General features: G+C 37.2%; 1 protein-coding gene across 1 annotated transcript in view; it reads left to right on the top strand.

Moving 5' to 3' along the window:
* Positions 1-26,963, top strand: part of quoa (quattro a) — a gene marked incomplete at its 5' end in the record, with an annotated part of 48,010 nt that overhangs the window by 11,955 nt on the left and 9,092 nt on the right. The window contains 16 exons of the mRNA XM_082144678.1: positions 8,016-8,213; positions 11,131-12,262; positions 12,446-12,613; positions 13,542-13,665; positions 13,852-13,945; positions 14,035-14,121; positions 14,245-14,361; positions 15,236-15,334; positions 15,492-15,643; positions 16,310-16,448; positions 17,309-17,431; positions 18,533-18,724; positions 23,524-23,824; positions 24,284-24,755; positions 25,878-26,127; positions 26,221-26,304. Of these exons, the coding sequence (XP_082000804.1) occupies positions 8,016-8,213; positions 11,131-12,262; positions 12,446-12,613; positions 13,542-13,665; positions 13,852-13,945; positions 14,035-14,121; positions 14,245-14,361; positions 15,236-15,334; positions 15,492-15,643; positions 16,310-16,448; positions 17,309-17,431; positions 18,533-18,724; positions 23,524-23,824; positions 24,284-24,755; positions 25,878-26,127; positions 26,221-26,304 (3,732 nt within the window). The remainder of the gene's footprint in view (positions 1-8,015; positions 8,214-11,130; positions 12,263-12,445; positions 12,614-13,541; positions 13,666-13,851; positions 13,946-14,034; positions 14,122-14,244; positions 14,362-15,235; positions 15,335-15,491; positions 15,644-16,309; positions 16,449-17,308; positions 17,432-18,532; positions 18,725-23,523; positions 23,825-24,283; positions 24,756-25,877; positions 26,128-26,220; positions 26,305-26,963) is intronic.

Below are 26,963 nucleotides of genomic sequence, written 5' to 3'. Positions count from 1 at the left end.
TCTTCTCATGAGGTCTGTGACTGTGGTCAGCTGTTATCTGAGGGATCATTGTTGATTTGCACTTGTTAACCGTTCGACTGCTTTTACAAGGTTCTATGTCTCGCCTTGAGTCACGGATTTACATATGGTAACAACTTTAAGTTTTACAGTATTTATATTAACGGTCATCTGTTAACTATCAACTTTTACAAAAATAAAGGTCTGTTAATTGGTTATTTATTGGCAGTAAAGAACCCCCTTTTCATCAAGAACATTTTGGCTTTAAATGGTCCATTGGAAATTTAAAAAAAGATTTAAATGTTTAATTATAGATATTGATATTTCATATCAGATCAGCACACTGGTTTCTAGGTTCTTTAAAACAGTATACGATGGTTTTCTAAAGAATCAAAAGTTCTCTGAAGAGTTTAAATCAAAAGTTTGTAGAATCAAAGGTTCTCTTCAAAACCTTTTATGTTTTTTCATTTGAACCTTCGTTTGTTTCAAATTTGGAACTGGATTCAGAAAAGCAGCTGAAAGCACAGAAACTAGCAGCTGATACAACATGGTAAATACGATTACGACTGACTTAGTTTTGAATGAATAAAGAAATATTCCAGTCAACATGAAGTCAAAATAAACCTTATTTTTCTTGATCTTATTGCAAATCATTGCTGCAGAGTTTTTGTAATCTTTTATCAAAATGTAATGCAAGTTATATATATAATTTTTTGTAAGTTATTAATGTGATCACTTTTCAAAGTTCTATAAAATCCTGATGGGGAAAATCATGTTACATTATTGTACTAAATCTACATTTTTATATGCACTATATAAATGCATTGCAAATGCCATTTCATGATGATTTTGCATTAAAGTCAGGTCCTTTATTTCTGTCATGACAACTCTGGAGTGTTTGGCATGGTAATGGATATGACAATGTTGATATGTTTGGTCTGGGTGAAATAGATCTGCTACACTATACTGCTGCTGAACCTTCGTTTGCAGAACCTTCTGCACAGGTTACTTCCTCCACTATGAGTTCCAGTATCTGCCGTCGAATCGACGGTTTAGAGTACTGCGGTGTACAACAAAACGACACAAAAACAGCTTTGTTCCAGTAGTGATTACTTTTATGAATAGTATTAAGATGGAGTAAATTGTTTTAGTGTGATTGTAGTGTCTTGTTCTGTTTGTATGGTGTTATCGTTTATATGTTTGAGAAATAGCCTAAACTTGTTCTCTGGAACTTTATTTACCTACGGGTACAAATAAAGGAACCTGAACCTGCTGTTTGTTCTTGCTGTTATTGCTGCTGCTGAAGATTATTGCTGCTATTATTGCTGCTGTTATTGCTGCTGCTATTATTGCTGCTGCTGTTATTGCTGCTGCTGCTGCTGTTATTGCTGCTGCTAGTATTGCTGCTGCTGCTGCTGTTATTGCTGCTGCTGTTATTGCTGCTGCTATTATTGCTGCTGTTATTGCTGCTGCTATTATTGCTTCTGCTGTTATTGCTGCTGCTGCTGTTATTGCTGCTGCTATTATTGCTGCTGCTGCTGCTGCTGCTGTTATTGCTGCTGCTGTTATTGCTGCTGCTATTATTGCTTCTGCTGTTATTGCTGCTGCTGCTGTTATTGCTGCTGCTATTATTGCTGCTGCTGCTGTTATTGCTGCTGCTGCTGTTATTGCTGCTGCTGTTATTGCTGCTGATATTATTGCTTCTGCTGTTATTGCTGCTGCTGTTATTGCTGCTGCTATTATTGCTTCTGCTGTTATTGCTGCTGCTGCTATTATTGCTTCTGCTGTTATTGCTGCTGCTGTTATTGCTGCTGCTGTTATTGCTTCTGCTGTTATTGCTGCTGCTGCTGTTATTGCTGCTGCTGCTATTATTGCTTCTGCTGTTATTGCTGCTGCTGCTGTTTTTGCTGCTGCTGCTATTGCTGCTGCTGCTGTTATTGCTGCGGTTATTGCTGATGTTATTGCTGCTGCTGCTGCTGCTGCTGCTGCTATTGCTGCTGCTGTTATTTGCAATAACCGCTACCATTTTGTCTATTTAAATGGAGAAAAATCGATCATAACTCCAGTAAACTATGGAGTGCCGCAGGGATCTGTGTTAGGCCCTCTGTTATTCTCAATAGATATGATGCCACTTGGAAATATTATAAGGAAACATGGAATTAGTTTCCATTGTTATGCTGTGATGACACTCAAATAAATATTTCATCACGGCCGGATGAAAACGCTAAATTTTCCAAATTGACAGAGTGTGTTAAAGATATAAAAGATTGGATGACGCGTAATTTTCTTTTATTAAATCCAGACAAGACAGAGGTAATACTTATCGGTTCAAAAAACCGCCCACAAAACCTCGCACAATACAACTTTAACATCATAGGATGTCCTGTTACTTTATCCTCTACAGTAAAAGACCTGGGTGTTATACTCAATTGCAACCTGTCTTTTGAAAATCATATTTCATATGTTACAAAAACAGCCTTTTTCCACCTTAGAAACATTGCTAAGCTACGTAATATGCTATCAGTTTCTGATGCAGAAAAGTTAGTTCATGCATTCATGACCTCGAGACTGGATTACTGTAATGCTTTATTAGCTGGTTGTCCTGCATCCTCAATAAACAAGCTACAGTTAGTCCAAAATGCCGCCGCTAGAGTTCTTACGAGATCAAGAAAATATGATCATATAACACCGATTTTATCATCACTGCATTGGTTACCTATAAAGTTCCGTATTAATTACAAGGTATTGCTACTGACTTATAAAGCCCTAAACGGCTTAGCTCCAGTCTATTTAACGGATCTTCTATCGCCCTATAATCCATCGCGCTCTTTAAGATCACTAAATTCAAGGCTTTTGGTCATACCTAGGATATCCAGAACCACAAAAGGAGGGAGAGCTTTTTCACATTTGGCTCCAAAACTCTGGAATAGTCTTCCTGATACTGTTCGTTGCTCAGACTCGCTCTCCCAGTTTAAAACTAGATTAAAGTCGCATCTCTTCAGCCAGGCATTCATATAATCCTACAGTTCAAACTACAATCCGGCCTCTAGCTCATAAATGCCAGAGGAGAACTGGCCCCCGACTGAGCCTGGGTTCTCCCAAGGTTTTTTTTTCTCCATTAGGTCACCTGATGGAGTTTTAGGACACCATTAGGTCACTTGATGGAGTTTTTCGGTTCCTTGCCACTGTTGCCTTTGGCTTGCTCAGTTGGGGATATTTTGGGGATATTTAATTTCATTTTATCAATCAATAAATTCCTCTTGAAACAAACTTTGTTGTATTATTTTAATGTAATACTGTGAAGCTGCTTTGATACAATCTGTATTGTGAAAAGCGCTATACAAATAAACTTGACTTGACTTATTGCTGCTGCTGCTGTTATTGCTGCTGCTGCTGCTGCTATTGCTGCTGCTGTTATTGCTGAAGATTATTGCTGCTGCTGATGATGATGATTATTATTGCTGCTGCTGAAGATTATTGCTGCTGCTGCTGGTATTGTTGTTGTTATTGCTGCTGCTGCTGCTGCTGATGATGATGATTATTGCTGCTGCTGAAGATTATTGCTGCTGTTGCTGGTATTGTTGTTGTTATTGCTGCTGCTGTTATTGCTGCTGCTGCTGGTATTGCTGCTGCTGCTGCTGATGATGATTATTGCTGCTGCTGAAGATTATTGCTGCTGTTGCTGGTATTGTTGTTGTTATTGCTGCTGCTGGTATTGCTGCTGCTGCTGGTATTGCTGCTGCTGCTGCTGCTGATGATGATTATTGCTGCTGCTGAAGATTATTGCTGCTGTTGCTGGTATTGTTGTTGTTATTGCTGCTGCTGTTATTGCTGCTGCTGCTGCTGGTATTGCTGCTGCTGATGATTATTATTGCTGCTGCTGGTGGTATTGTTGCTGGTATTGCTGCTGCTGGTATTGCTGCTGCTGTTATTGCTGCTGCTGCTGCTGGTATTTCTGCTGCTGTTATTGCTACTGCTGTTATTGCTATTGCTACTGTGTTATTCCTGCTGATGATGATGATGATTATTGCTGCTGTTCCTGTTATTTTTGCTGTAGAGCAAGTACATGACTTGCTACTGCCAATACACACATGACACGCTGCTGTGAGCAAGTAAGACATGCTGCTGCTGTACAATATAGCGTACATGAATTACCCGTAGCAGATCTATACAGGTGGAGCTATATAGGGAAGGAGGAGGGTTTCTGAAAGCGCACTGCAACTGCTACAGCAAATGGTGACCAAGTATTTGAAGGTTGAGCAGTGAACTCATTGGCTACTGTGCCCTAAAGAGAATGATGTGATTGCAAGCAGATTGAGTTAAAGACCTATCAGCCGCCACCATCTAGAGTTTCATGACAGAACTTTGTTTTTATACATCACTTTAAACAATACAGACTGTTTCAAAGAAGCTTCACAGTAACACAACGGAAATTAACTGTTGTCACTGTACATTATTGTGGCACGTTACTTTTAAAAGTACAAGGAAATCCCTGATAACAGGGACTCTCTCTCTCTCTCTCTCTCTCTCTGAACTGTGGACAGCCCCTTTTCAAAGACATAGCAGACAGACAGAGGAATCAGAGTCCTGCGGTGTTCAGTTTAGACAGACACAGACAGAATGGATGGATCCGCTTAACAACATAAATCACTTACTTGCTTCAGAGGGACTTCAGAGATAGTTGACATGGAGGTTTAACTGGAGAGGCGCTGTCGTCTGGTCAGAATGGTACGGTAACTTTTTTTGTTCTGTATTCAAACCTTCTGCACCTGTGACTTCATGTCATGAACTTTGAATGATAAATTATCTCAAAGAGATAATTTATAAACTGCCGTTTCATTCTGAAAACCAATTTGACACTTTGTGGCATTTTATAGAATCACTTCATGGCATGTATGGAAGTTTTAGACAGTGTTGTAAGTCGACAGTGAATCATAACGCATGACATTCCTCTGAGGAAAGTCAAGCGTCTCGTTCCTCATGCATCAGATGCTTGAATGCTCTCTGTTGCCTGACTGGCCTGGATAAACATGCAAACATTTGCTCCAACACGTGATTAAGGAACATAACATAAGTAACATAAGTTAATTTTTGTTATCTAATTCTCAATTAATAATTTTATCGTCAAAATCTATGAAAAAACATTTGGTGTAGGTTTTACTTTGAAACGTATAAACCCTGAAAGTCAGTGCGAAGTTAAAATGGAAATCTGTTCTTGTTTTAGTGACTGGATTTATTATATGCACTCACTGACACAAATGAAATTGGTGTAGAAACCATTTTCACTCAGAAATTCCTAAAACAGCAAGTAACACAAACTAAATGTGAAGTTTGAAATAGTATTTTCTTGTAAAACTTACTCTTTTTTTTTTTTACAGTGCTATAGGATATTGTTTATATTTGAGTGTCTCTGCGTATGAGAGAGAAACTGGACACTAGTGTTCAAGAATCACCCCTACATCCCAACACACACACTCAGAACATCAGTCATGTGATTTGATGGATGGCCGCTGAGGTCAGAGGAGATTCGAGGTCGCTGCGAGAATATTTCAGCAAGTCCTCAAACGTGGCGTCAGTTTCTCACTCGACATAAATGCGGATCAGTCAGAAATATATCGGGCAGGACAGATCCAGTATCACATACGTGTCCATTCTCACATCAGACACTTACTAACCCACACAAGATAAAACTCGAGAAATGATCCGAGCTGGATTCAATCGTATAGGAGCGCAAGGAGCAATAGTATATTAATAATAATAATATAATAATAATAATGAAGGTAATCTATTCTCAAAGATTTCTCATTTTTGTTTGGAAATGATCATACCAGTAAATACTGTAAAGTCACTCAAAAGCAACTGTAATTTGCAATCTCAGCAGAAATGGAAAGTTAAATGGAAAGTTAAAGTGCATTATTTTGAAGAATTTTCTTTTTTTAATGGACATTCTGTCTATTCTAAGCAGTTTAGAGTCAGAAGTATTCTGATCGGCTGTCGATGTTTTTATCGTTCATCAGCTGGAAAAATCATTCTGAAAGTGATTCCAACAATACCGTTGCTCTGTGTTATCTTTACAGTTGCGGTTTGAACTTTGCTATTCTCATCAAATTAGAATGATACTTTATAAATATAGTTATGAATGGTGTGAATGGCCATTAAAGAGCCCCTGTTATACCTTTTCAAATATTACCTTTCATGCAGTGTAATATAGCTGTTTGTGAATGTAAAAGGTCTGCAAAGCTTCAAATATAAAAATGCAGATAAATAGAGTTATTGTCTCCGAAAAGAAAGAATCGACTCTGAACTGCCTGAAATGAGTCGTCAGTAATTCCAGTCTCACTTCCTGCTTGAACCCATGTAGGTTTTTAACAAATTTGCATAATGCCAGCCTATGGTCTTCATTGGCTGCCGGCGAACTACGTCTACTTTGACCCTCAAACACTGTAGTTGTTGCTGAGACTGGAAGAGTTTGGTTTGTGTTGTTCATGTTCGAGAAGACGCTGTTTTTCTGCTGTGAGAGAAAATCCACTTTGATGCACTTCCAAAGGATGAGATAGATACAGTAAAACCGACGCCATCGTTACTGGTCAACTAATCACAACAGACTGGGCCATCTGACCAATCAGAGCGGGGTTTAGAGAGACCGAATCTTTATTGAACCGTTTCAGACAGATGATGCTGCAATGGATATTATGAGAAAATTGAAGTGTTACAATGGATGCATGTAAACCAATTACAGGAGACTCCAAAACAAAATTATGAACTTTAAAAATAGTATAATAGGGACAAGCAAAAAATATTACATTTAAAATTGTATTTATTTTTATTTCTTCTTTTGGATTGTATATACAGTAATAAATAATCTAATAATTGATCTGGACAGTAAATCCTGTGTGATCTATAACAGTTGAGCGGTCCCCGTCTCTGGTTTCTCTAACATCTTTGGGCCCTTGCCCTTAAATGTACACCTCTATGGTGTGCGTATATGCGTGCACATGCTTGAGCCCATTGGACACTAGGAATGTCCATTAACCCCGCTGAACCAGCAGAGTGGCTAAATCCAGATCCAGAGACTAAAGGGGAGGATTTGGGCCTGAGGGTCAGAGAACTCAATCTGAAACTGAAAACTCCCTACAGACTGTCTCACACACCTGTCTGTCTGTCGGTGATACTCACTTGATTAAAGTCTTGTGTTTTTTGGATGTAAGTCGAGCTGAATATTCAGGAGAGACAAATTCTCCGGCAGAGCGGGGGCTCGAGTCGTGGGGTTCGCAAATGGATCTGGCAGAGGGGTTAGAGACGGGCTTCGCCCTTTCTCTGCCTTCACCTGCCAGGTCCAGTGTCTCATCTCGGGGTCGGAAGCACGCTTTCGCGGTTACTTCCACCCCGAATGAGGCACCAGTACTGCAATTATCCAGTTCTGAGGAGCTGAATGTTGTATTTATCGAAACAGACTCGCCACTTCATGTAAAGCAAACAGCCTTTTGAATCGTGTCCCTCCCTGCCATCACTACATTATGAGCGGGTATACACGCAGTTAAACTGTTTGTTTGGGGGGTGGGGTGCATGCACGTCAGTGTGGGCTGACAGTTTCATTCATTAAAATTTTCCCTATGTGTAGAAAAACACACACACTATCTGAAGTTTTAGCTCCGCCCTTGTTGAGTCTGAACTAGCTCGGATCTCGCGCTTGCTGAGGCAGTGCGTAGATTATGGGTCAACATAAAGAAAGGAAACTGAGCTTAATAAGGATTTCCCCGTTTTCTGTTTTTCCTATTATCACAACTAAAATGTGTGTTTGCAAGCTATGATTCTTTTTGTATTCAAATATGGATATTCAGCCTGTAATTCAGACTATGAAATACTTCTGATTGTTATTGGCTGAATTTAAATTTGAGAAATGAAATGAAATATCTTTCTGGCCTTTTAGCTGCATAAAATACTATGCACTTTCTTCACAGAAAATGTAAATGTGCTATTTATTATTTTCATGGACTGCATGTCTGTGTGTCCCGCAGAACCCGGAGTCCCTGGACTCGTCCATCCAGAGCTGTCTGTCTGTCCTCTACCCACCGTTTGAGGTCACGGCCCCCACTGTCCTCAGCCAACTCTTCCAGGTCATCGATGCTCGTTACCACGGAGACGCCCTCCAGTGTCTGACCGACTTCCTCATCCCTGCCAGGCATCTTCTGGAGAGAGTGCAGCAGTCGGCCTGTGTGAGTGTGGGGGGAAATTTGTATATATAAGTGACCTTAGAAATTACAGTCGAACTAGTAACATACAAAAAACAGCTGCTATTTACAGGACCTACAGATGTTTCTTCAAGTATGGGCACTGTAGAAACTTAGCAAATAAAATCTTGTGAAGGGGTCCTATTGTGGGTTTTTTTCTTCTTTTTTTTTTTTACATTTTCTTTAGTGTGTAATGTTGCTGTCTGAGCATGAAAAAGCTCTGCAAAGTTACAAAGTTATTCTCTATATTAGTGTAACTGTTTCTGAACTCCCTGAAATGCCTCCCTTGTAGTCTTGAGTTTTCTTCCTGGGAACAAACACGTCACAATATTCCTCATTTAAATAATTCATATGCAGAATAAAGGGGCGGGGCCTGGTTGAGTTAGTTAGTAGTGTGTTGAAACTGGTGTTTATGGTAAGGGGAGGGACATTTCCCAAACACGCCCGAAGTGCTTGACCAATCACAACACACTGATCCAGCTGACCAATCAGAGCACAGTGTCCTTTTCAGAAGGAGGGGCTTCATAGAGACAGGAACTAAACAGAGTGTTACTGACAGACTGGGAAGAGAGGAGCTGCAACAATGGAGAATATGGGGAAATAATCAACATTCAAGCAGGAAAACCTCTTCTAGAAGAGCCCAAAAACAACATCAAGAATTTGTAAAAAGGTATAGGGCATTAAATGTGACCATCAATAAATATTAATATAATTATATATATATATTTTTTTATATATAAAAATCAATCTAAGACATAAAATGCCCAAAGTTGAAGAAACACCCTTACACTTTCTCTTATACATGCATATTATGTTGATGGAAAACGTCCATGGAAACAGTATACATTGACTACTCTTATTCTCTATACTGTAAACGCTTTCTGATTACTAAAAACACAACATTTTCAAACTGACATTAAAGGGATACTTCACCTCTGGAAAGATGAATGTGTATTTAAAATAGGTCATTTATGTAGAAGAAATGTGACATTATTTTTGAATTTGGAGCTTTCTAGACTGAGAATAGCCAGAAAAATTATTTTTGGCTTATGTGGATGAAAGACAACAACTCCCAGAATGCACTTGCTTCGCTGCCCTAGGAGGCCACTCCCAAGCCACGCCTACCGTTAAGAGAGCGCAGTTGAAAACAACAAGGCTAGGCTACTAGTGAGACTCTGACGAGTTTGCCCTGGATTTCGAGATCGCCCAAGATGTCCGGGATTCGGCTTTTGCGTTCTACAGTCGCCATTCATTATGTTTACTGTGGCGAGCAGGACGAGGCTGAGGGCCGCGGGAGAACGGCGCGAGGCCGGTGGCGTCATTACTGAGACGCACTGGTCTCGTATCTCTCACGGAGGAGCGGGAATTTTCTTAGCAATGTTAAAACGCACATCAACCGATCACTTGTTTAGCGTTCATGTAAACACTACATTCAGATTCACCAATCGGAATGAATTCAGTTAGATTGAAACAAAAGGTGTGCATGTAAACAATGAATGGCGACTGCAGAAAGCAAAAGCCGAATCCCGGACATTTTGGACGATCTCGACGGCCGGACATGTCCGGGAAAAAGAGGATGGTAACCCCTACTACTCAGCTTTCTCCTACTACTCAGCTTTCTCCACAGAACAAGAGCCTGCTAGCTTAGCTTCCAAAGAAAGACGGCTGACACTATGTGTACATTCTGTGACTGAGATCCCACCTCCTATGGGCGGGTTGAAAACATGCGGGACAGCCCCTCCTACTGGCTGTAGTCTTTAGCCTCTGGCCAAAAAATCCTCAGATGACGCAAAATGACGATTTTTGCGTCATCGGAGGATTTTTTCCAGACAAAAACTACATAAATCTCTCATCTCAGGGGGATATGAGGGTAGAAAGCACAGTAATTCGAAAATACTACAGGTTTTCTACTAATACAAAGCTTAATGCTAAATCCTGAAGTATCCCTTTAATGTCTGAAAATTGTTAGAAGCACATTATCTGATGTTATTCAGCCACATCAGTCTGAGTTCAGCTAATATGATAGGCTCTCAGACAGATCATCACTCCGATATCTTATTGAGGTAAGCGTTTCAGACCGTCGCAGTATCTGAGGTCAATTATTGAGTGATTGTGATGTCCGTCTGCTCAGATGTTCTCCAGCAGTGATTATAGGACATGTCTTTGATATCAAGAGCATCACTCCATGCTGTTCACATACTGCACTGTCCTTCAAAGCCCTTCTTCAGTCTGCTTCCACAGATATTCATCTGAAGCCAGTGCCATGGGCTGCACTGCATCATTTTTAATTCATAATCACTATAGTATCTATATTAGTAAAAGAAGAATGATCTTAATTTAATTGGCTGTTGTTACTTAATTCTTGGCTGTCAGCATTTAACATTGGAATGTGAACTCTTAAAAAGGCTTTAAAATGATTAAAGCACTTACATGTGACATGTTGAGGAAGTCTTATTGCTTCATTATTTACAAATCAAATGTTGTTTTCAAAATGCATTAATATGCACACGTTTCATTGGTGCTAAAGGTAATATTTACTTTGGAAGTGAATTATAATTATATGATCAATAAGTTATAACATGTTTTTACATTTCTTTAACTCATCAAAATAAGTTCACAATATACAAATTTCAACAAATTTCTTTTTTGTCAGTTTAATGTAACTTTAGTTGACTGTTAAAAACAATAAGAGTTAAGTTAAATTAAGCAAATGAAGTACAGTGACAAGGTTTTTATTTTAAACAAAAGTTTAATGAATTTTTTATTATTCCTTTTAACTGCTTCCTTAGAATGCAGCATTCCAATTTGAATTGTAATTGTAATTGTAATTGTAATTGTAATTTGAATATGTTTGCCGCCTAATTTCAAATTCAAATGTTAAAATTCTCTGTGTCCTGAACAGACTCCGTACTCTCAGAGGGTGTTCAGCTGTGCCGGGTGGCCTTTGTGTTTAAAGGATCGCATCGTGATCCAGCTTGCTCCCGTTAACCCTTTGCTGCTCAGACCGGGAGACTTTTACCTGCAGGTTGTGCCGTCTGCGAACCAGACCGCCCGCATCGTGGTCCAGAGCCTTTCAGAGGTAGAAACCCCAATACCCGAGACCTCTTACCCCAGCATCTTCACTGAAGCCTGGCTTCGGGAGCTCAACGACGGGAGACATGGAACGCCTCTGGCTCGCTGCGTCCTCAAAACCGAGCAGGGCATAGTCAAAGTTCCCTGGGAAGAGGTGGCCAACCCTGAATTCAAGGACAATCGGAGTATGGCCTCCTCGTCTCCGTCAAACCAACAGGAGTCTTTGAGTTCGTGCCGTCCACACACACCTCCCCCTTCTAATTTCTCCGTAGAGACGAGGATTTGTCCTGCACGGGATGGTATAGCAGTGTCCTTGCGTTTGATAGACAGCAGTAGTAGTTCCAGACACGCTGAAATGGATCCGTCTGGGATGCGGCCGGTGGGATGGGTGTCTCCAAACACATGGGACAGCAGAAGTAAGAGCAGTTTGGTAAGCAATTGCAATGCTCTAATGGACCTTACCAAAGAAACCAAAGGATATTCACAGACTCCTCTGCTGAGGTCCAGCGGTACGACTCGGGACCGAACTGCTTGTGTGCGCACCGTGAGGTTCGCAGAGGAACCTTGTACGCCGTGCATGCAGAGGAAACACGGGACCAAAGCCCAAAAATGTCGGTTCACGGAAGAACCCATTAAACCCAAAGGAAGATCTGAACGTCCAAATGAACCTGCTCAGGAAACTCCAGATCAGTGCAGCTCTTCAAAAACAGATTGGTTAGGAAATTACTCCAGCGGAGGGCGTGAGGAACAAACCCAGAACAATTCCCAGGACTGTTTTACTCCACCTGTGGTTGGGACGTCTGAGAAATGCCACATTGTTGTCCAAGGACAGACAAGTGAGGTGGACAGAAGCAGCTACTTAGAAATGATCCCAAGGCTGCATGTGGTTCCGGGGAAGAAAACCACCACTTTTGGGCTCGTGTCTCCAAAGATAAACAGAAGACGATTCGTTGTGACTCAAGGTTTGGATTATATCGGTTTCTTCTAGCCAAGATGCTAATCTAAGAAAAAAGGAGGAAAAGATCAAATATGTTCAATATGTTTTATTTAAAGACATGATATTACAGTCCTTATGATCATCATATTAGAAGCAAAACAATCTCTTTGAACATGTTTTTAATGCATGTTGACTTATTCCTTTGAAGATCTCTCTCAGGACCCAAAAACTCTGTCGCCTCCTGTTACTGGACCGCGGATAAATCATTCAGACGCCTCAGCGCAAGCAGAAACAGAGAGACCACCGTCCAGATCATCAACTCCTACTTCACTTAAAGCTGATGGCCTTCTTCACTCAGGAATCGTGTGTCTAACAGGTAAAAATGTAATTTGGTCAGTTGAGTCAGACCTTTATCTTACAATTTCTTTTGATCACGTTAATGCATTTTATACCTTGCTAATTAAAATGGATGTGAAACCTTTTTGAATGGTTGAATGATCTGGCTGACTGATATACTGTAGATAAGTCGTATGATTTGTGTCAGTCTTGGTGGTAGCATCATTAAAAATGAGTTAAAAATAATTAACCAATCAGTAATGCTTTGCATTAAATGCCATTATTTTCCAACTATTATTATAAATAATCTTTGTAAAAAAAAACATTTAAAAATGTTTTTAATGTATAAAAATTTTATAATAAATGATATATTGTCAATAATCTTTTTTATAATAAATCCAAAAAATTTGAAATTAAAATAAATAAATAAATGTAATTATTTTTTTTTTATTATACATTTAAGTGTACAAATATTAAAAATGAATAATTTAAAACCAATAAACTGTATATTTTTATTTTAAATTATAAATTTATAAATAAGTAAATAAATAATTATGTGTGTAATAAATAATAGTTTTCAGTAATTATTTGAATGAAAACTAAAAAATACATTTAAAAAGAAATAAATATATAAATATATTTTAATTGAAATAAAAATAAATAAATGCGTATATATATATATATATATATATATATATATATACATACACACACACATTATATATATATATTAACTTTTAAATAAATACATTTGTATAATGTTTTATATGTTCATATAATGTAGATGTCTACATAATGTTCACAACACAGGTTGTGATTTCTATTGGAACTGAATGTTTTATACACTCCGCAAGGCAAATGAAAGCAGATGATCCCAGAGTAGAAACCAGTCATGAAAGCATTACCCACTGTCAGGCCAGCGCTGTGTCACGGTCTACTGTCCATCTAACCTCATCTGCCTCCTCCAGGTGGACAGGACCGTTCAGGTCGAGCAGTTCTGGAGATTTACGGAGATCATCAGGTCTGGACTTCTGCACACATCTCAAGCCAGGAGATCTGCAAACTTCTGCTGTACTTCCACACCATCACCAGGTACAGCAGCACTCACACACATACAGATCAATAGCATTGTAATTTTAAACTTTCACACTTTTCGTGGTTATTTGGAATACTGTGTAAAATAAAGGTTTTCAGGAAATGTAGAAATATAATTTGCTACCTTTAAATTACATGTATGCATTATATCAGCAATTTGAATGTTAACCGTGTGTTTTGTAGGAAAGAGATGAAAGATGTAGGGATGACGGTGGTGTTTGATGCACGGAAGAAGCCGCCGCATCCAGAGTTTGCCAGAGCTCTCCTGATGCTCCAGGTGGCCGTGTGTTTTTTTGGGTTAAAACTGTAGCTTGTGAACATTTCTAAATAAATATTTGAGCACTAAATCTTGAGCGTTGTCCACAGGAACAGGATCCTCGTGCTGTGCACTGGATTCTTCTGCTGGTGAATAAGGACAATCTCCACAGTCATGAGAAAAGGCCCGGCGTTACGGTCAGAAGAGTTGTTGTTTTCCCCCTATAATCACACACACCTGGCTTCAGTGGTTCTCTTTATGATATAGTTGTGCAAGTAAGATTATTTCTCACAGACTTTGATCTTCTCAACGCTCTGCAGATGGAAACAGTGACGTCATTTAAGGCTCTACATAAAACAGTGGACGTCGGTCAGATAACTGCGGCTCTACACGGGTCCTTACCGTACAATCACTGTGACTGGATACAAATACATCAGGTACATTATTGTGTAGCCAGCATTATTAATAAAATATTAATGTAATAATAATATTTATGATTATGATTATTATTGATTATTATATTTCATTAGTATTTTATACATATAATATTATAATATATCATATAAAATATTTAATATAATAATATAATATTAATATGAAATTATATTTAAATATAATTATATTACATTATATTTACATTATCAGTTATAATAGTATAATAATATATTCAATATATTATCATTTAAATTGTATTATATTATTTTAAATTAATCATATTTTAATATTGATTATATAATATTTTGATTATTAAATTATATATTTATTTTTATATTTTAATTAGTATTTTATAAATGTTTTATTATATCAATTATAATATTATAATATTAAAAATAATATTACAATTCATAATATTATATTAAATTATATGTAAAAAAAATATATATATATACACATAATTAATACATTATTTAGAAAATAATATTGTAATATTTATTATTACTACTACTACTACTACTACTACTATTACATTATATATTTATATTCATTATTATTATATATATAACATTATATAATATATTATTATAATATATTAAAATTATTATATTAAATTACATTATTTATTTTTAAATAATATTTAATATGTATTATTTATTGTTATTGGTATGTATGAATTATTATGTAATATATTTAAATTAGTATTATATTAAATCAATTATGAAATTATTATAATATTTATGATTATATATTTATTATTTTGTAAATATTAACACATTATTATTATTATAATTTTTGAATAAATGAGCTATTTTACTTAAAAGTTTCTCTAACCTTGCATATCTGTACAAACATGCTCCACTTTTTATGTTACAGAAACTGTATCCATTTGTGTCAGACTTGCAAGAGGCGTCCGCTCTGCTATCAGGAGCTATAAAGAAACTGGAAGGTGTTCATAAAATCGACACAGTGCAGGTAAAGTAAAACATTTATATCTGCTCTCGTCCTGTCATAAACTGACTGCCTCCAAACTAAATTCATCCACAAATGAAAGCATGCTGTTCTTACCTAAAGATGATGCACAGACCTCTGTGAATATGTAAAATGGCAGAAATTCTTGTGTGGAAATCAGGATGTGCATCAGTGCATTGAGGAGCAGGGAGCTCTAATGAAGGAAGTGATGGAAGACACGCGATTGGTCGGCTTGCAGAGGGGAGGCGGAGCCATGCTGGCCAGGCTGAGGCTGGAAACTGATGTGAGGTCGCCACACTGTGAACAGAGCTGGTAAAAACACACATTTCAACACACTTCACTCTCAAACTTATGGAAGCTTGTTTCCACCACAGAATGAAAAATAAAATAGGTAATTGCGAATTTATATCTCAAAATTATGACTTTTATCTCAGAATTGTGTGATATAAAGTCACAATTGCCTGATATAAAGTCACAATTAACTCAAATAATAAACTTGAAATTGATTTTTTTTTTTTATTGCATGTTTATATCTCGCAATTCTGACTTTATAACACGCAATTGCGAGTTATAAATTCAGATTTGCATGATAGAAAGTTGCAATTGCTAGTTATAAATTCAGAATTGCAAGAAATAAAGTTGCAATTGCGTGTTATAAAGTCAGAATTGCGATATAATTGGACTTTATAACTCACAATTGCAAGTTTACATCTCACAATTCTGAGAAAAGATGTGATAAAAAGTCACAGTTATCTTTTAAAATGTTATATTATGTGGCGGAAAAACACTTCCATACAAACCTTAGCTAGATAAATTACTAAGCAATTAAACTACAATATAGTGAATTCCAATATCACTTCAAAGTACATGTGATGTGATGGAATCACCAGTAATGGTGGAATGGAAAAAACACATTCTACTGATCATGCATTTGATATTGAAGATCCCTGATGGAGTAAATCATCTGTTTTGCTGCAGTGAGGTGATTGACACAGTCACTCACCTGTACAACGCCATGGAGGAGCAGGTGCATGTTCTGGCCAGGAAGTCCAATGTGTCCCTGCAGCACCTGGACTTCCTGTTACAGCTCAGAGAGATGGAGTCCAGGTTTGCAAAGGTACAATCATAGAGATGCTCACAAAACATAAACGGAAAGGTTTTGAAAAATCAAAGGTTTTAGTACTACGGTAAGGCCACAATATACAGTAAACTACCATTCAAAAGTTTGGAGTCATACATTTACATTAAATTTAAATTTTTTCATTTAGCAGACGCTTTTATCGAAATCGACTTACAAATGAGAACAATAGAAGCAGTTAAACTAACAGTAGGACAACAATATGCAAGTGCTATGACCCTTCTCAGTTTAATCTAACGCAGTACATGCATGTCATTATTATTATAATTTTTGTAAATAATAGAATAGAAGAGAAAGTCGATATGATTTTTTATGTTTTTGAAATAAGTCTCTGATGCTCACTAAAGCATTAATTATTTGATTAAATGCAGTAATTTTACAGTAAAATTATACAGTAATAACAGTATTATTGTAAATCTTTAAAATAACTGTTTTCTATGTGAATATACTGTAAAATGTATTTTTTTTCCTGTGATGATTTTCAGCATCATTACTCCAGTCTTCAGTGTCACATGATCCTTTAGAAATAATTATAATATGATGATTTGATGCTCAAGAGACATTTCTGATTATTATCAATGTTGAAAACAGTTGTGCTGCTTCATATTTTTGTGAAAACCGTGATTTTCTGGATTATTTGATTAATAGAAAGTTCAAAAGAACAGAGTTTATTTAAAACAGAAATCTTTTGTAACATTATAAATGTCTTTACTGCATTTCCTGCTGAATAAAGGTGTTAATAAAAGTAAAACACTTTTGAACAATAGTGTACATTCATCTTCTGCATCTGGAGTAGTTAGATCTGTAGCGTGTAGTTCAGTAAGCGTGTCTGTGTGTAGATGAAGGAATGGTTGGACACAGAAGGAGAAACGCAGCTCCTGCAAGCTGAATCTGTGGACGACTCCAGTGAACGAATCCAACACACACTGCAGAGTTTCCAAGCTTTTCTCTCCGAAGCAAACGTAAGTGAAAGTCAAGAAACGTAATGCTGTGCTGCTGCAGAAGTGACTTCATTTAGGGATTAAACTAAATCTTTTCTCGTGTTATGCATGTTTTATAATCATTAACCCAGCTAACAAATATGTTTTAAGAACGTTCCCATTAGGTTATGAAAACGTTATTTCTGAACGTTCTCTGAACATTCAAAACTTTACAAAAATTTTTTTTTTGGGGGGGGGTATGCGAACATTAAAGTCCACCAGTGGTGATCAAAATACAGTATAAAAAACGTGGTTTCAAATCGCTGGTGTTTCTGACGTCACAAACTACCTTGTAACCAATCAGATCAACGTGTGATGTCAACAACTGAACACGTAATACGCATGTGCATGACGTCATCGTCTTCAGAGATCTGCGTTTTTGTTGTTTACACAGTGACCGTTTTCAAAAACCTGCTCTTTGAAACCCATTTTCAAAAGTTTGTGTTTTCAGGCACCCAAAACGCCGTCGTCGTGTAAACGAACGGCCAGAACGCATCAAAAGTTTTATGTTTTTAGTTGAAAACGGTGTCGTGTAAACAGCCCCTCTGGTAGTTAATTAGTTCCTGCACTGGTTCTGTTTTACCTTGATTATGTGTATTCAAGCCCTCGGTTTCCTTTGTTTCATTGTCCGGAATCGTCATTGTTTCATGTGGTTGTTGTGTTAGTTCGTCCCTGCGATCTCCTGTATGTTCCTTTGTGGATTAATAAAGAAGTGTTTGTTTGGATTCTCTTGCGTCCTGCATTTACTACAGCTACAGTTCTTAACTCAATTCTAAAGAAGGCTTTATGCCAAAAAGGTTGAAGAAATATTTTAAATGATTGCATAAGATGGGTCGTTTAACAAGGTATTTCTATTTCTTCTAGTGATAAAGTATGTTTACAAGCTGCATTATTCATAAAAATGTATTAAAACTAAAAACTGTACATAAAATGATCCCATGATGGAAAGGTTCTATGTATGAAGCGTCTGACAGAAAGAACCCTTTTAGATTCCATATAGAACATTTTCTTCTAAGAGAATAGAACCTTTTCTTCTAAGAGTGTGGGAAGCTGTTTAACCGTGTGTATTTGTTGAAATACCAGGAGAGAAAGCACCAGGCGATGATGCTGGTGTCCGACGCGGAGAGAGTGCAGGGGCCGAACTATCCCGAGACCGAGGTGTTTCACAGGATGGTCTCCACGTTTAAATCCAGCCTGGCTGAGTTTGTGTCTCGGGCCGAGCGCTGCTGTGAAGAGATGGGGATGATGGTGTACGTCTGCCACTTCTGCGAGAGGGTACGTCTGACAGTTTCATTTCATTCATATAAACTAAAATCAAAATATTCATATAGCTTATTACAATCAATTCCAGTTAGCTTGCACCGTGATTCTTTAAAAAAAAACATATCTGGAGGTGGTTTGAAATGTGATTTTTACAGATGCGTCTCAGTCTGGATGCTCTGGCTGCTCAAATCGGATTTCAAATTGTCTTTTGGGTCACTCTTAACATGACACACAACGATAACATCAAAACCAGTGATGGAAACACCACACCCCTCGCTACTAATTCACTTTAAGTTTCCCCCTTTTTAGAATAAAATGTTTTCAATTTATGAGCAAAAGGGGTGTCGAATGGCTGAGGGCAGAAACATGCTAATACGGGACAGTCCGTCAGTGGTCGTGGGCGGAGCATGAGCATTATGACATCATAGTGCTCAGAAAATCCAAACGGCCTGATTATTGAGAGTGTTTAGACTTTTTGAGGATTAAAAAAAGTAGTGAATGGATTTTTTTTCATTGTATGGTGGTTGTGTCCACACACTGCAAAGACACATTTATATGCAAACACCATATAAAAGTGAATTTTGCTTCCGATGAACCCTTTAAGACTGTATATGAAAGGGATAGATCACCCAAAAATGAAAATTCGGTCAATTCTGTCTCAAGTTGTTCCAAACCTGAACACAAAAGAAGATATTTTGAAGAAAGTTGGTAACCAAACAGTTAATGGACCCCATTAACTTATATAGTATTATATAGATATTATATAAAAATATATTCTTTTGAGTTGGGCCGAGCGCTGCTGTGAAGAGATGGGGATGCTTCGATGTACTTTGCCTTACTGAAACCTGGCTTAAACCAAATGATTATTTCGGTATTAATGAGTCTACTCCTCCTGGATACTGTTATAAGCATGAGCCCCGTCTGATTGGCCGTGGCGGAGGTGTTGCAACCATTTATAAAGATATTCTAAATGTTACTCAGAAAACGGGTTATAAGTTTATTTCATTTGAAGTACTTGTACTAAATGTTACGCTCTTAGATGTTAGAAAAACATCCCTATTATCTCTAGCCTTGGCTACCGTATATAGACCGCCAGGGCCTTACGCTGATTTCTTAAAAGAGTTTGCAGATTTTCTCTCAGACCTATTAGTCAATGTCGATAAAGCATTAATTGTTGGAGATTTTAACATACACGTAGATAATCCAAATGATGCGTTAGGAGCTGCGTTTACAGATTTACAGATTTACTGCGTTTACAGATTACAGACAAGCAAAACGTCACCGGACCAACTCATCGTCTTAATCATACACTCGATTTAATTATATCACATGGAACCGATCCAACCGATATAGATATCATTCCACAAAGTGATGAAGTCACTGATCACTACATGGTAACTTGCATATTACGTACTGCTGTAATATGTCATGCGGCGTCGCGTTATCAACCAGGCAGAACAATCCTCCCATCCACCATAGATAATTTCTCAAATTGCTTATCTAATCTGTCTCAGCTGCTGCCTGAACCCAAACAAACAGATGAACTAGAAGAACTAACTAGCACTATGAGCACCATTCTCTCTAGAACATTGGATGTGGTTGCACCTATTAAATTAAAAAAGGTCAGAGAGAAAAATAAAGCACCATGGTATAACAATACTACGCATGTTTTAAAGAGAGAAACCCGTATTTTAGAGCGTAAATGGAAACAAACTAATTTAGAGGTCTTTAGAATCACGTGGAAAGACAGTATGTCGCGTTATAAAAAGGCCCTAAAAGCTGCCAGGGCTGAGCACCTCCGCAAACTAATAGAAAACAACCAAAACAATCCAAGGTTTCTATTTAACACCGTGGCTAGACTAACAAATAAACAGACGTCACTCGAACAAAATATCCCGTTACAGTTCAGTAGTAATGATTTCATGAACTTCTTCACTGAGAAAATAGAAAGCATCAGAACCACAATTATAAACGTTCAATCTTCAATCGCGCCTTATAATTCAGCTTCAATTATCACCCCGAAAGAACAATTACAGTGCTTTACAACTATAGAACAAAAAGAGTTAAATTAACTTATCACTTCATCTAAAACAACAACATGTTTATTAGATCCTATACCAACTAAACTACTGAAAGAAGTGTTACCTGTAGTGGAAGAGCCTCTCCTCAATATTATGAACTCGTCTTTATCTTTAGGTCATGTTCCAAGAACATTTAAACTGGCAGTTATAAAACCTCTCATTAAGAAACCACAATTAGATCATAATAATCTAGCAAATTATAGACCCATTTCAAATCTTCCATTTATGTCTAAAATATTAGAAAAAGTGGTGTCCGCTCAACTGGGATCTTTCTTGCAACAAAATGATATCTATGAAAAGTTTCAGTCTGGATTCAGACCGCATCATAGCACTGAAACTGCGCTCGTTAAAATCACAAATGATTTACTTTTAGCTTCTGACCAAGGCTGTATCTCAATACTAGTTTTACTTGATCTTAGTGCTGCGTTCGATACTATAGATCACACAATACTCTTAGATCGACTACAAAATTATACTGGTGTTCAAGGACAAGCACTAAGCTGGTTCAAATCATACCTATCTGACCGCTACCATTTTGTCTATTTAAATGGAGAAAAATCGATCATAACTCCAGTAAACTATGGAGTGCCGCAGGGATCTGTATTAGGCCCTCTGTTATTTTCAATATATATGATGCCACTTGGAAATATTATAAGGAAACATGGAATTAGTTTCCATTGTTATGCTGATGACACTCAAATATATATTTCATCACGGCCGGATGAAAACGCTACATTTTCCAAATTGACAGAGTGTGTTAAAGATATAAAAGATTGGATGACGCGTAATTTTCTTTTATTAAATCCAGACAAGACAGAGGTAATACTTATCGGTTCAAAAAACCGCCCACAAAACCTCGCACAATACAACTTTAACATCATAGGATGTCCTGTTACTTTATCCTCTACAGTAAAAGACCTGGGTGTTATACTCAATTGCAACCTGTCTTTTGAAAATCATATTTCATATGTTACAAAAACAGCCTTTTTCCACCTTAGAAACATTGCTAAGCTACGTAATATGCTATCAGTTTCTGATGCAGAAAAGTTAGTTCATGCATTCATGACCTCGAGACTGGATTACTGTAATGCTTTATTAGCTGGTTGTCCTGCATCCTCAATAAACAAGCTACAGTTAGTCCAAAATGCCGCCGCTAGAGTTCTTACGAGATCAAGAAAATATGATCATATAACACCGATTTTATCATCACTGCATTGGTTACCTATAAAGTTCCGTATTAATTACAAGGTATTGCTACTGACTTATAAAGCCCTAAACGGCTTAGCTCCAGTCTATTTAACGGATCTTCTATCGCCCTATAATCCATCGCGCTCTTTAAGATCACTAAATTCAAGGCTTTTGGTCATACCTAGGATATCCAGAACCACCAAAGGAGGGAGAGCTTTTTCACATTTGGCTCCAAAACTCTGGAATAGTCTTCCTGATACTGTTCGTTGCTCAGACTCGCTCTCCCAGTTTAAAACTAGATTAAAGTCGCATCTCTTCAGCCAGGCATTCATATAATCCTACAGTTCAAACTACAATCCGGCCTCTATCCAATGCCAGAGGAGAACTGGCCCCCGACTGAGCCTGGGTTCTCCCAAGGTTTTTTTTCTCCATTAAGGCACCTGATGGAGTTTTAGGACACCATTAGGTCACTTGATGGAGTTTTTCGGTTCCTTGCCACTGTTGCCTTTGGCTTGCTCAGTTGGGGATATTTTGGGGATATTTAATTTAATTTTATCAATCAATAAATTCCTCTTGAAACAAACTTTGTTGTATTATTTTAATTTAATACTGTGAAGCTGCTTTGATGCAATCTGTATTGTGAAAAGCGCTATACAAATAAACTTGACCTGACCTGACCTGAGTTGGCTTTAAAATTCATGTTTGAGGTTTGACTGTCATTTATGTTACATAAACATTAAAGCTTATTTAAGTCATGGTAACAATAGTTAAAATTAGATTTTCAGCATCATTACTCCAGTCGTCAGTGTCACATGGTCCTTCAGAAATCATTCTAATATGCTAATTTCCTGCTCGAGAAATATTTATCATTCAATGTTGAAAACAGTTGTGCTGCTTCATATTTTTGTAGAAGCTGTGATGATTTATTGAAATATAAATAATTTGTAACGTTATAAATGTCTTTTTAGTGACACTTTTGATCAATTTAATGTGTCCTTTCTGAATAAAAATTATTAATCGTACTGACCCCAAACTTTTGTATGATGTATGGCTCCAAAATGCATATTCTCTTCCAGGTTGAATCAGTCCTGCCAATTTAGTGAAAATTCTGATCATGAGATCATGCTGCCATCTTGTGTTTTATGTTATAACTAGTCATCAAATATAAACTTGCCTTTTTTAAAAAAATACATCTGGTTAGTTCAACAAAGAAATTTCAGTAACACTATTTTACAGTGTCCTTGTTATATTTGTTACATGTACTTACCATAGTAATAACAGTAAATGATGCATAATTACATGTAACTAACCCTTAACCAAATCCTAATCCTACCCTAACCCTATAGTAAGTACATGTAGTTGCTTAATATTACTCAGTACTTAAATACATAATTACACTGTAACAATGACACAAAGTAAAGTGTAACCGAAATTTCCTATTGATATCAACACAGTATTTGTTTTGGAGTTTGGACTTTTTTTTATCCATATAATGCCAAAAATCCCCCCGAAAATCATGAACTAATCGATCTTCTTTCTCAGGCTTCAGCCGTGGCCAGCGACTGCAGGCGATTTTTGGATCAGGATCAATATTGCGGTTCCCCAGATGAAGAGAGCTGGACCTGTCTTCATGCTCACCTGCAGAGGTTAGACGAGTTTTCTCCCGAACACTTCCAGGACGTGAGAGCGCAGGCGTGCTCCAGCCCCAGGGCTCTGCGGGTGTGGGACGCCGCCTGGATCCACTGCCAGGACATCCGGCGCCGGCTGGAGGAGAGACTGGCGCTTCTGGAAGGAGCTCAAACACCCGCTGGACGAGGCTCTGACTGGCCGGACAAGATTCCAGGTGAGGATTCAGGAGCGTCTGCTTGATTATGCCCCGGAAATAAAAAATTTTTTTTTTTTTGAGGGCGAGTCAAAAAAAACTCACAATTCTTGTTGTTATTTCTGCCACAGAGTAAAAAAATTTAAAAAGATAAATGCGACTTCTCCCAATTCAGGCTTTTTTCCCCCCAAAAGAGTTTTTTTTTCTCTCACAATTTTGAATTTATATTTTACAATTCTGACTTTACAACACACAATTCTGTTGTGTTTACATTCTCACAATTCTTTTTTATTCTGTGTTAATTATTTATTCAGAATAAAACAAATACAAAAGGTAATTTCGACTATTTATCTCACAATTCTGACTTCCATATTTATATATTTGTTCTATTGTACTTGTCCTAATATTTGTAAGTTTCTTTTTTGTTCTTATTTTAAATAATAAAAATAACTATATTGTGATATATCTCATTTCTCCAAGATTTTGGTCCTATGACCGGTCCAGTACAAGATGAGCAGGAGTTTGTGCCGGATCCGTCAGAGAGCAGGGCGAGTCGATCGAGAGACAGCATGCACACCACCGTCACCTGCTTCAACTTCAGATCCAACCACAAAACCCGGAGAGAGTCCAAAACCCCACAGACCGCCAAGGAAAATCCGGCAGACTGCGGGCAGAGAGGCAGAAACGTTAGCAGAAGAGCTTCCCAGGACCAGAAGCCGGTCGCAGGCTCGGGTACGGTGGGCTGTCAGTGGTTCCCTTGGCAGCAAGCGGCGAACAGAAACATCAAGAGATCTGAGCTCCACATCACTGAGCCCATCCTCTCACAGGACCAGGAGTACGGGAACCCTCGTCGCGGCAGCTTCTGCTCTCAGACGGCCCGTGGATCCGAGACCGACTGGAGAACTGATGGAGAAAACACTGCATCCAGCCCAGAAAGCCCAAACAGAACCATGTGAGTTATATTGTGTTCTTGTGCCCATTCCAGACGCTTAAAGACAACATGGAATTAATATTGATTCTGCTTACTTGGTAACACTTTACAATAAGGTTCATTAGTTAACATTAGTTAACTACATTAGTTAGCATGAACTAAGAATGAACTGCACAGCATTTATTAATCTTTGTTAATGTTAATTTCAACATTTACTAATATTTTATTAAAATCTTGGGTTACACTTTATTTTAAGGTGTCATTGTTACAGTGTAATTATATATTTAAGTACTGAGTAATATTAAGCAACTAACATGTTCTTACTATAGGGTTGGGATTTGGTTGAGGGTTAGTGTCATGTAATTATGCATAATTTACTGTTATTACTACGGTAAGTACATGTAACCTCTGTAACAAGGACACTGTAAAATAAAGTGTTACCAAATCTTTTTAACATTAGTTAATGCACTATGAACTAACATGAACAAACAATGAACAGCTGTATTTGTATTAAATAACATTAACAAAGATTAACAAACACAGTAAATAATGTATTGCTTATGGTTAGTTAATGTTAGTTAATGCTTTAACTAATGTTAACTAATGAACTTTATTGTAAAGTGTTGCCGTTTACTTTAATAAATGTTTCCGGTTTAAAATCATCAGTGTGAGTTGTTTTTTTAATAATCTTTAATTCAAATGTAATAATTTTCTCTGCCTTTGAAACAACTTTTCTTTTTCTCCAAACTTTTCAACAGTATAACAGGGGGGAAAAATTCTCAATATTTTTCATTTGCTATTTCTTTCTCTGTCCAAAAGCTTTCACTGATGTCAGAAAGGTAAAGTTACGGTAATAAGAACAAATATAGGATTATAAAAGTGACAACATCGTGTTGTTTCAGATTGTACTACTGGAAACCATAATTGTTATTCTAATGGTAAACAAGACTTTACCATTATTTACATACCATATGTAAACAGTGTAGATTTCAATAGTGTCATTGTGATCATGACCAGCTATTTTGACCATCCAAAATAGCTATAGTATTACCATGGTGCCATGTGCAAAAATACATGGTAATATAATGATACTTTGGATTTGTATTATTTTAGAAATCTATCGTTATCTTTATTTCCCGTCAGGAAGCTTCACCGCGTCATGGAGGAGCTCCTGCTGACGGAGGTGGAGTACGTCCGCTCTCTGGGATACATCTTGACTCATTACTTCCCCCTGTTGGCCAGACCCGACGTCCCTCAGGATCTGCGCGGTCAGCGCGGACGAATCTTCGGAAACCTGGAGAAACTGTACGACTTTCACTGCCAGCACTTCCAGCAGGAACTGGTGTCCTGTCAGGCAGAACCACTGAGAGTCGGACGCTGCTTCCTAAATCACGTAAGACAACAGTTTAATCATAGTCATGCTGCTTTCACTTCTTAAAACTTACAGAATATCATTTAGACCTTGTACATTAATCTGTTTAAACAGAGAGAGAGTTTTGGACTTTACGCACTTTACAGCAAGAACAAACCCCAGTCTGATGCGCTCATTCAACATCATAGATACTTCAAGGTGAGGAACCTACAATTGATTATACATATTCAACAAATACATGCATGCATGCATATATATATATATATACATACATATATATATATATATATATATATACACTATATATATCACTATTTTTCAAAAGAAAGATTTTTTAAATATATTTAAAAGAACCTTTCTTTTTTTTTTGCTCATCAAGGCTGCCTTCATTAGATAAAAATACAGTTAAAAAAGTAGCATTGTGACATATTATTACAATTTAATATGACAGTTGTCTGTGAATTTATTGTAAAATTGTATTTATTCCTGTGATCAAAGCTGAATTTTCAGCATCATTACTCCAGTCTTCAGTGTCACATGATCCTTCAGAAATCATTCTAATATGATGATTTGCTGCTTAAGAAACATTTATGATTATTATCAATGTTGAAAACATTTGTACTGCTTCATATTTTTGAGGAAACAGTGATACATTTTATTTTTCAGGATTCTTTGATGAATAGTATAAAAATAGTTCAAAATAACGGCATTTATTTGAAACAGAAATTTTTTGTAACATTATAAATGTTTTTACTAAATCACATTTGATCAATTGAATGCATCCTTGCTGAATAAAAGTATACATTTATTTACAAAAAATATCCTGATACTGATATCAAACGTCTTCCCTTCCTGTC

This window comes from Leuciscus leuciscus (assembly GCF_965113295.1).
Source record: "Leuciscus leuciscus genome assembly, chromosome: 18".
Taxonomy (NCBI): Eukaryota; Metazoa; Chordata; class Actinopteri; order Cypriniformes; family Leuciscidae; genus Leuciscus; species Leuciscus leuciscus.
Note: the sequence above shows the minus strand (reverse complement) of the source record. Positions and strands in the feature narration are given on the sequence as shown.